Source organism: Natator depressus, chromosome 5, assembly GCF_965152275.1.
Source record: "Natator depressus isolate rNatDep1 chromosome 5, rNatDep2.hap1, whole genome shotgun sequence".
In the NCBI taxonomy this organism is placed as follows: domain Eukaryota; kingdom Metazoa; phylum Chordata; order Testudines; family Cheloniidae; genus Natator; species Natator depressus.
In genome coordinates this window covers 127,262,939-127,274,439 of record NC_134238.1, presented here as the reverse complement: position 1 = coordinate 127,274,439, position 11,501 = coordinate 127,262,939, and the positions used below count along the sequence as shown (strand labels likewise).

The window sequence follows — 11,501 nt, the reverse complement described above, 5'->3', positions numbered from 1 at the left end:
ACACCCCCAGCCCCAATCTCATCCCTCCTGCCATTGTCCCTGGCCAGGCTTTTCACCGTCCCTCTGCTGCGGGTGCCGTGTGCCCGCCGGGGGCTGGGGCTCGCGGCTCGGCAGGCTGAGCAAGAAGAGGTCACCCTCCCGCCCGCGCCTGGCTGCGCTCCTCGCCCCTGCTCCGGCAGCCGGGCGGTTGCCATCAATTATTAATCGCCTCCCAGCAGCCGCGGCGGGGAGCGGGAGCAGCCGCGATAAGGGAGGGCGGCAGGGAGGGCGGGCAGGAGGAGGGGAGTGTGTGTGCGAGCTGCGCCTGGCTCACTGAGGCCGGCGGCTGCCTGCGGAGCGGAGGCTGCAGCGGCGGCGCGTTTGGAGAGCTGCGGGTCCCCCTCGCCACCATGTCCCCGCGCTGCGCGGCGGCCGCCTCGCCGGGAAGGGCCGCCGCCCCGGAGGACACGGGAGGATGAGGCGGAGGCGGCGGAGGAAGGAGGAGGCGGCGAGGCAGGCAGGGGGAGGCCGGAGGAGGCGGAGGGGCAGCGGAGGATGAAGTGGAGTGTCCGGGGAGCCTGCGCCGCGCTCTCCAGCTGCCTCCTGCTCGCCTGCGCGCTCAGCGCCGCCGCCGTGGGCCTCAAGTGCTTCTCGCTGGGCTCGGAGCTCAAGGGGGAGCCCTTCCGCCTGGGCACCGCCGCGGGCGCCTTCTACTCGGGGCTGCTGCTGGCCGCCGGCCTCTCGCTGCTGGGCTCGGCGCTGCTCTGCTGCCGCCCGCCGGAGGGGGAGGCGGCCGGGGGGCAGCAGCCCGCGGCGGCGGGCGGGGGCGGCGAGGCGGCGCCGCCGGGGGGCCGGCAGAACTTCCTGCTGCTGGGCGTGCTGGTCTTCATGCTGGGCGTGCTGAGCGCCTTCGCCGGGGCCGTCATCGACGGCGACACGGTGTCGCTGGTGGAGAGGAAGTACTCGCACTACTGCGGCCCGGCCCCGGGCGGCGGGGGCGGCCCGCGGGCGGCGAGCGCGGCGCTGCGCTGCCAGAAGCTGCGGGACTACCAGCGCGGCTTGGTGCTGTCCACCGTCTTCAACGCGCTCGAGTGCCTGCTGGGCCTGCTCAGCCTGCTGCTAGTCCGCAACTACAAGGCGGCCCAGCAGCGCGGGCTCCGCCGGCAGCGCCGCCGCCAGCAGCAGCGGCCGGCGCCCGGCGGGAGGAGACGGAGGCGGCGGCGGGGCGGAGGCGGGGGAGCGGGAGGGCGGCGGGCGCCAAGGCCGAGCCAGGGCTCCATCTTCTCCAGCGAGGAGCCCGAGCTGTCCCCCGCCGACTGTCCCTTCCAGGCAGTCTCCTACATCAACGTGGGCGTCTTCCACGTGTTCGACGAGGCCGGCGTGGAGGTGCACTGCGGCGGGCACCCCTCCCTGGAGCTGCCCGGCTACTCGCCCATGGACCCCGAGCTCAACCCCTCCTACCCCTATTGCTACCCGCTGCCCCACGAGCAGCCCCCGGCCTACGAGGAGATCTACCCCGGGGAGCCCTGCGCCAACAGCAGCTAGCGAGGGGCCGGCCCCGGGGACCCGCACCTGCGCTGACAATCAGCCGCTGGCACCAGGCAGCCCCTGCCACAGCTTTTGGGGGACATACCCTGGGCAGCATCAGCCCCCTCTCCTCACCTCATCGGCCCGCGCAAGAAGTGTGCGTTCCTCTCTCTCCGCGCTAAAGCCCTGTGCGGCTAAGCGCCTTACAAAAGATCAGCCTCAGTCTCCCACACCCTCGAGCTCCATCACTGCATTTCGTGAGACCGTGACCAGAGCCCCACCGTCCGCTGCTCCTGCTGGTGAAGAAGGCTGGGGCGTGACTGAGCAATCCCACTAGTACATTTTTCACTATCATGGTTCTGCCTGCTGGAGTTTTTCATCTGTCTTGTCTGCTAAATATCAAGATCAAGTTTTAAAAGGCTGGACAAGAACCATTTAGGAGTTGGTTCTTCCCGTCCTGATGTCTCTTTGGCCAATTTTTTTTTTTAAGTGAATCATCATCATAGTCTTTTCTTCAGCTTTAAAACGGTACAAAAGTATACCATTTATGATAACCAGCCAGGGTAAGGGGAAAAGTGTAAGGAAGCTTCTTTACCTCTCAAACAGAGAAATTTTTAACAACGAAAAGACGTTCCTGTAATGTTTACCACAGCTGTTTGGGGAAATTCTTATGTTTACACTTTCTTGAAGATTTAAATTCTATTTAAAATGTAGTGAGAATTAAACCCTGTGTTGGGTCTGGTAGGGTGCACATTAACCCCCCCCCCTGCACTTTCAAAAGGAAAAGGAAACAGCAACATTTTTGTACACTAATGTGCCTGCTTTTGTTGTTAACTTCTTACTGTAAAAGCTTTCGAAAGCCTACAGCGAAAAGGTTTGGTAGATTCATTGCAATCTAAAATTAATCACTTTACTAAAATAATTGAGATGTTATTGGGATATAGCAATTAAAAGGAAGTCCAAATGTCACGTACATTCCTTTTTGTAAACAAGTTCTGTGTTTTTAATGCGAGGCAGGGCTCATTTTTGTTTTACACAAGTTTAATTTTGTACAACTATATAGTTTCTCTTGTAAAGAATTTCATCTTACTGTTATAAATTCATCAATCTGGTAAGCTTGAATATTAAAGTTTATTTTAAAATATATACTTTAAACAGCCTTAATTGATGTAATTGTCACAGTTCTAAAGGAGAAGTTGTACAAACACACCTTCCAAACACGTTTTCAGTATCACACTTAAAATTCCCACTAAACCTGGAGAATAAAAGTGGAAACCGTAATTTAATGCACAGACAGCAAAGAAAAAAAATTAGATTAATTTACAAAAGTTAGCAAATACAGACATAGTTAAAAAGGATTCCAGCCAAAAATAAGAAACTATGGATGTCAATTTATCAGATAGCAGGAGAAAGTAATAATTAAGGAAAACAACTATGGGGTATTTTTTTGCTGCACAGAAAAGGTGAAGGCTTAAGTAATGTTGCCCAAAGAACAAACAAGGCACACTTCGGATGGTGGCCTTCCACCTCTTTTTTCAATTAGCATGTATTAAAATGGAATCCTATACAAATAAGAACCCTTCTGTTAATCCTCATTTTGGAACCTACTGTGTAATGTCAGTGTATTAGATAGTAGGAGGAAGAGGTAGTTACAGGAAAACAGAATTATGGCGTATTTTTGTGGGGGACAAAGTTATTTTTAAATGTTAAGAAGCCAAGAGAAAAGTAATTTACAGCCTTAGACTCAGTAAAAGCACATTTTAGCCTAAAAATGTTGCTGCCTCTCTGCACTATTTTGTTTTCTAAAGTGTTTTGATTTGCACACTTTGTATAGCCTAAAATGCAGAATGCCTTAGAAGTCTTTTTAAAATAAACTGTATCTATGAATCACATAACAAATCTTTACTCTAGATATGGAATCAAATGCAACTATTCCAAGTTTGCCAAGTAATTCTAAATTGTGGAAGTCTAGTGATACAGTGCTTTTCATTTGGCTGACATTTTATCCTGTGGAGAAGGCCAGCACAAAGCCCTGTTTAAGTCCTACTTAAGTCTTCAAAATAGGCTTTATGCTGGCCCTCTGCACAAGGGGAAAATTTCAACCCCTTTAAACCCAATCCTGTAGTCCTTACATACAGTGCTGATTTAGCCAAAAATTTCATATTTTATATAATAGAGAGAGCCAAGGTTGTGGGGTTTGGTTTTTTGTTTTTGATGGTTTATTTTTTATTTTATTTTTTTACAAAATGGGTAACTGAAGGAAGGATGCTAAATCCTTATTTAGGCTCCTGAATAAGTGGCTTGATTAGCAAAAATGCTGAGCACCCAGCCACTCACTGAATTTAAAGGGGAATTGCTGGGTGCTGAGTACTTTTAAAAGTTAGGCCATTACTTGAAATGGCTAAATAGAGATTTAGAAGGTTAACGGCAGGTGTCTATTTTTAAAATCTTGGCTATACAATGGAATTTTTAAAAAACTTTAAGAAATTGATTTTTAACAGGAAATACCAATATTTTAGGGTTCATAAAATTAGATAAGTCTGAAACTCCAGTTGTTCCAAAGACCAGTGCTCAGGGAAATAAATGGAAAGTCAAGAAAGCTACCTATTACACTCAAGTTTAAATATAAAATAACTTTAAACTCAACATTTTAAAAGATTGTTAAATTCACTTTTTTGTTATGTTATTTAAATATTATCTTTTCAGAATGCCATTATGTTTAAACATTGTTTGTGGATCAGCTACTTCCTAAATTCATATCTTTCTTCACTTGGGCTTTTTCCCCTACTAATAGTTTAATTCAGTGATGGAAAACATGCCGGAAAAACAATCTAAATCCAACTACTACTGAAGTTAATGGGAGTTTTGCCATTGACTTCAATGGGAGTAGGAGTCAGCACAAGTGATTCTAGCTACTCCACATAATACATGTGTAAAACAATATATTAGTCTTCTGGCACAACAGATAAGATGCAGCATGAAATATTAGCGCTCAGATATGTATTATTTGTATCAACAGAAGTATGAAGAAGGTAACATGGTGTCACACACTTTTTATACATATAAAATTAGGCAGGCAAGTTGACCAAACAAGCCATGTTTTCTTAAAGATGGTATGCAAATGTTTCAGGTATCAGGTGACTAACTTTTATGGTAAAACGCAAATGTATTTATTTCTCAGTGAGAAGACACTTATAAATACAAAGTACAAGAAGAAGCTTCACAAGCGTGATCCAAGTGTCATGGAGCCATTTTCAGTAATTTTGAAAACCATTATTATATAGATTGAGCAATAATGTTCGAGTGTATATATAGTATTCTGCCCAAATGGAAATAGGCTGGTGTAGTATTAGAATTTTAGGTTAATTACATTAGAGGGCTCATGCTACCCAATCTTTTTAAAATTATATTCCATATGTCATGTGATTGACAGAGTAAATGCAAAAGCAAATTTGATATAGGTCACTGGGGGGGGGGTTAACTACCTTACAGGATTTTATTCCATAAACATAATAAAACAAGGGAAAAAACACACAAATATTGTTAACACGTGTATCCATACATACACACTCATTTAGGTCCCAGTCTTGCTTTAACTGAAGACCATGGCAACACTCCCATTGCGCCTGATCAGCCACTGCTTTACACTTTGTTTAGTCACATCTGTGCGAAGGTGATATAAAGTGGGTGTGAATGCTACTGAACTTGCAGCATTTCACCTCCATTTTCCAATGCCTTTTCTCAGGTGTAAGTGACCAAAAAAGGAACAAGACAGTGGAGAATCAAGCCCATTGTCTTCAGCCGGAGCAGAATTGGGCCTCTGTGTGAAAAGAAAATGCCACCAGCCTATTAGTAATTCAGATGAATGATTTTCACACACTCCAACATCTTGCTTAACTAAGTTACTATATTTTGCATTGTAATTGACAGACAGAATAAATGTAAATTAAAAAAGAAAGAGCATTTGATGCTAAAAGAAATTTTTATTAAACTAGTACAGTTCATACTCTAAGTTTGATTTCACTATAGGACTTCTTTGGTTCACCAAAAGGCACTATGGTGACTGGTATAACTTAGATATATTTCAAATGTAATGTTTAATCATCAGAAAAGGTTTCTAAAAAAAAAGTTAATGTGATGAGGGCAATCTGTTTCTGGGTTTGGACTTAGTACATATGAAAACCTTTTCTCCATTTTGCCATTTAATCTGAGATTGATCCTCAACAAAAATGTCAATAATTGAGATTGTAATTTTAGGATCAATAAAATATGTTTTAAAGCACAGTATATCCTATAAGAAAAGCCTAATGCTCTTCATTTCATCTTTCCTTCTTGTCTTATAGTTATACCTAACATTGCTACTCAAAATAATATTTAGTTGCAATTTCCAGGACAAAGTATGTTTTCAGGGATTTATACTGAGCATCAGGTGGAAAACTGGCATTACATTTATTAGAATCATAGAATATCAGGGTTGGCAGGGACCTCAGGAGGTCATCTAGTCCAACCCCCTGCTCAAAGCAGGACCAATCCCCAATTTTTTGCTCTAGATCCCTAAATGGCCCCCTCAAGGGCTGAACTCACAACCCTGGGTTTAGCAGGCCAATGCTCAAGCCACTGAGCTATCCTCCCCTCCCCATTAGCCCTGCTTTGAATTAAAATCTACTTAAGTAAGTTAACCAATATTTTTAGTTATAGAGCATTCAGAGGTTTTTGGATGCCTTTTTAGTTATTTAAATGCCCAAACGAGTTCTATTTTTTAAAAATTTTATATAATGAAATTCTTCGAGCACAGCTGAGGTCTCTCTCCTTAATACAGGCTATTAACTCCTTTTAAATTTAGTATGGGAGAATAAGATTGAATTCTTACTGTAGACTCGCCATTTTAAAACTTAATTTTTTTCTAAATGGCCATTTAACCTCAAAAAGTTGCTATTGTACATGACTAAACACATACTCTACAAAATCACTGTGGTACTGAAACTCATAACTTAGCAGATATAAAATGGGGTCCAGAAAGACCAGTGCAATGTTATATGAAATTCCCCATCTAATGAATATGTTGCAACAATTCAGTTTAAGTTGCACTGAGTTCAGAATGCGCCCCTGAACCAACACACTGTCACTGAGAGGAATTAGAGCACATCATTCGTTTGCATTGCTTTGGTATGTTCTTGCTATTACAGTATCAAGGTGGAGACCATTGTGCTGCATATGCCATCTATGGGTGAAATTCACCTCAGTGCAGAGGGACAAACACAAGACCTATGCACAACTTATGCTCTCAATATAGGGTTTAAGTGGTGCCTGTGCCGGTCCTCTGCACAGGGCTACCTTTCACCCGATATTCAGACAGAGCAAATCATGTAATATTAGAACTCTGTATATAGCCTCATAGTTCACTGACACGATAACCGTGAGACTGAAGCATGATGGTTTTGGATGCAGTAATTGCCCTGTCATGGGTGTACATCTCATTTACAACAGACCAAATCCTGAAGTCCCCTTTTCATTCCCTTCAGGACAAATCCTTATGGACTTCAATGGGTTTATCCTGGAGTAATGATTAAAGACTTAAAGATTTGGCCCAATAGTCCTATGCTGAGTTTCAGATATTTGAAAGCTCTCATTAGATTTATAGGAGAAAAATATGTTTCTATTAAAATATCATATAAAGTATCACTGGCTGCATGCTGCCTATTTGTAAGCTTATATGTATTATGGGAAATGGAGAGAAGTGAAGGATCAAAATTGTGTAGATGGCCCAGAGATTGCCTCAAGGGAGGACTGATCATAGAAGTAGCTGGTGTGTCACTTCCAGATTTGATTCTATGGTGATCCAGTTTGATAATGTCTAGTAGTTGTTGTTTTTTATGTCTGACAGTCTTTGTGAATAAGTCAGTAGTCTCAGTCCTGTTCCTAGGGGACAGATGTCTACTGAACACCATAAAAGTCACTTCCACAGTTGTCAATCTTGCTATTCTTATCAGCAGTCAAGGTTTGAAAGGCATGAAGGCTGAAATAGTCTTATATGTGGTCCCTCTAGAACAGAGTTAAGGCATATGGGTGGGGTGAAGAGGAGAACTTGTACAGATATTTTTGGAGAAAGAGGACTTCATGCTCTAGATCCATCATTGTTTTTAAGTGAGAATCTGCATTAGATATAGGGAAGTATATCCAAGAGAGTATTTTCAGCACACACGTTTGAAATCTTTTCAAAAACCGTAAAACTTTATTTTAGAGAAGGTGCTAGAAATCTTTGCATTTTCCCCTTAGCCACCTTTAAATCCTAATTCAGTTCACCTAATTAAATCCTCAGGAGATTAAATTATTAAATTTAGGGAAAAGTATTTAAATTTAGGGAAAATATTAGCTTAATCCTGCAAGATACCGAGTGCACTTAATTCTACTGAGGTCATAGGGAGGAACTCAGCACCTTGCAGGATCAGGCCTGATGTGGCCCAAATTGTGGCAGTCAGTCACTGCCTGGGAAGGGAGTGGTGCAAGAGACAGTCCTTTCCAAAGCAGCACAGGGGCTCCCTGCAGGCTGCAGACATGTCTGAGGTGCATTTAATCATCATATATTCATGATTAAAATGTATAACCTTACAAAGATGTCCATAGGGGAATGTAAGATTTGAGTAGATGCATGTAATTTCAGCTAATTTATACATATATTTTGAACCAAACTCCTCCTAAGAGAAAATACTGCAAAAAAGGGGATTGTGCTCCACACACACACAAAAAATCCATATGGAATTTCTGCCATGCTCCTGCTCCTCCAAATATCTGACCGTTCCTGGATTACCATGAAATTGCTGGAACAGACAGAAGATGGTCTAGCTAGAGTCCTGGAGAAGGGATGAAACTGAAGTGCAAATATGTTGAAAGCTATTAAATGTTTCCAGGATGTTTTGATTACCCATGAGTGCTCTCAAGAGCTGCGCATGTGCTATGAACAGCAAATTCCGTAATTTTCAGAAACAGATCAAGCAGTTGAAAGATCTACTTTTATGATGCTGAGGAGGGGAAATATTAGCAAATGAAGATATACAGGTGCTAAATGGGACAACTTTTCTAAAAGACAAAACTAGAAGATTTAGAGAACCAGAGGTGATTCTCCAATCTGTGTTTTGTGGGCATCCGAAATGAAGAGAAGGATGTTGAGTTGATGGTTTTTCTGTGATGGCTCTTGCAACCAACACTCAGTAGAAAAGATCCAGGCCAAGAAATAGAAAGCACACTTGTTGTTCTTAGGCCCAAGTCGAAGACCAGATAAAAGTTCTTGCACTTCACCAGCAGAAGTGATTTTGCAAGAAATCCTAGTTGCAACTTTGGTGGATATTGATAAACAGATTTGCACCCATCCTGATACTAACATTGAAACTAACTCCGAGACATAACATCTGATCGTTGCTGAGAAATCACGTTCTGCCTCTGACATGTTATGTTGCCGTCTGAAGGGAACAGAAAGGGGTTTCTGCCAACACTGTGCAACTGGATTATTTGATTTAAAAGAGTTTGACTGGAGTGGCATCTTCCCCTTCTACATCACCAAGAAATCCTGGATCATTACCCTGAGCTGCCAAGAGATACAATTTGTACTAAGTTTTATCCTGAACATTGCTTTAATGTACAATGATTTCATGTTCCTATACATACTGTATAACATATTGCTGTGGCTTGCCCATGAGATGTCATACATACTCATGACATTTATATGCTAACATCTGGTATATAAGTACATTGAGCAGGCCAAGCTTATGGACCACCTGCTACTATGCCCAGGATGGTTTGGTTTTGCGTATCTGTTAAGTGGTGATTAAGCCAGGAGATAGCACTGCAATTTGGGTCAAATCCTGGCCCTGCTTTATGTAACAGTAAGAGTGTTATCCCCTTGCCAAGGTTCTACACTTGACCCATCAATATTGAGGAGAGGTAGAAGAAGGGAAACTGGTCCTTGTTCTGGGGCCATGGAGATTTCTACAAAACTACCATGTGGGAGTGAGGAAAGGGCCTCCCTAAGGCCAATTAACGGTGGATAGGATGAGTGGGTAGGATACTGTCCTCATCTCCTTGTGAACACTATGGAAGTGATTTCATCACCTTTATATGGGAGCTAGGTATTCTAGCCACTGTGTTCCCCTCTAAACTGACTGCTTTCTGAGACTTATTAGTCAGGAGACCAGTCTTGATTCACAATGTCTATTCAATCTCTCCCAGCCAAGCGACTGCCAGAGGAATTCCCTACACACATGGAGTCAAGACGACACTGTGCTTGTGCTTGCCTCTCCTGTGCTCAGGTGGGAGAATGCTATGGTATATTAAATTATTGGATCAGTCAGGGGTACAATAAATAGAAAAGAGGAAGAAGACATGAGAAAGCCTTGCTAGTATCCTGCAGTTATACAGGTTTTTTGTTTCTTTAAAAAAAACCTATCTACAAACATCCATTGTCTCATATATCCCTCTGAAGTCTGTGGGAGTTTTACCTGTGTTAGGTCTGCAAGATCAGACGTTCTAAGTCTGAGTAATGCTGTCGAAAAGTCCCACACACTGGTTTACCTCAAAAGCAGTCCTGACCTTGTTCCAGCAAATGCATCTATGCATGAAAAGCACAAACAGGGCTGAGACTACAGGAGTCCATTACTCTTTCAACAACAGCAGCAAAATAGATAAAAACGCTATTTAAAGTAGCAACAGCTCAGATTCAAAAAGTTCTTCGTTACAGGGAATATGGACCTGGCCAGGGTTAGAATGGCTTTGGGAAGGCATCTATGCACCAAAGGAAAATGGATATTTTCTTCCACAACATTTTCCTGACAACTATTGGAAACATATGAGGAAAGCAGGGGATTTCAACGCACCATCGCATGTACTACTAGAACTGGTTTTCTGTTGTACAACGTATTCAGAACTTCACCTTACGTCTGATTGACTCTAACTTGCAATTTTTTCCTGGCAGATATCATATTCATGCACACACATTTTTTTAAACATATTCAGGGCTAACCTACAGAACTCTCACTCATATGGAGTAGTACATTGTTCCAGGTGATGTCCCTATGAAATCAACCCAACTGTTCACGGAGTAAGGGCTTACCAAACATGAGCAAGAGTATCCCAATCTAGCCCATAGTAAAAGAGAGGACGTAAGCTCTCTTGTTGTCTCTCACCATACTGTTCCCTAAACGTAAACCAGGCTATTTGTTAGAAGTGTCCGTGGAATGTTGCCTCAAGATCCCTTTAGGCTTTATCGTGGGCATAACTGAGCGCCTAGTGCAGGGGAATAAGGGGGTACAAGGAATCCTCTTCTGTAATGAATGGGCTACCCACATTGTCGCCACCTGTGCAATCTGGAGCAAGGACTGGGCAGAGGTTTGGCTCCACTCACAGCAATGCATTTGTATCAGTGTGGGAAAGGGGGAATAAATTATACAAGGCAAAGGGCTCATGCAGCTTATTTCTCCCCAGGACAATCGGGGACTGAATCATGACTCACAAGTCAGTCCCTATCCCCCTCTGGGGGCAGCACAGCTCTGTGCCGTCCCTTAACATGGCCTGGATTGCAAGGTCCCTATGTAGCCCTCGATAATGTCATGAAGCCCAAGGCCAGAATTAACTGCAGTCTTCAAAATGACACTCCGCAGATAAGGCCTGGGTAAATGATGCTTCTCTGGTGGAAATTTCTTAGCTGACTTTTGGTAGATAAAAGAAAGCCTCTGACACCACAATGAATGGTGTGCCACTTCCAAAGAAGCTCATCTTAAAAGAAAAATAGGGATACCAAGCCAACTAGCAGAGATAGTTAAAATCAGAAGGGACGTAAATCCAAACGAGAGCCACAAAACAGAGATCTTTGACCATTTCCTCTATTTTCATCCTTGACAGTCATTTCAACTTGTTCATGGTTTCAGTGCTAGCTCTCAAAGAGTATAAAAGCTGGTAGAAGTAACACGGGCAAAGCATCAGGTAAAGGAGAACCAGTTTTTACA

At 43.6% G+C, this 11,501-nt stretch overlaps 1 protein-coding gene across 1 annotated transcript; it reads left to right on the top strand.

Moving 5' to 3' along the window:
- Positions 1–222: 222 nt before the first annotated feature.
- On the top strand, positions 223–10,944 carry TMEM271 (transmembrane protein 271). The gene has a single exon (XM_074953617.1). It carries the CDS (start codon positions 535–537, stop codon positions 1,522–1,524), a length of 990 nt encoding a protein of 329 aa, XP_074809718.1. The 5' UTR covers positions 223–534; the 3' UTR covers positions 1,525–10,944.
- The last annotated feature ends 557 nt before the right edge of the window (positions 10,945–11,501 follow it).

What these genes read in the sequence shown, in the direction of transcription:
- TMEM271 (XM_074953617.1), top strand. Translation starts at nt 535, where the DNA reads ATGAAGTGGAGTGTCCGGGGAGCCTGCGCCGCGCTCTCCAGCTGCCTC.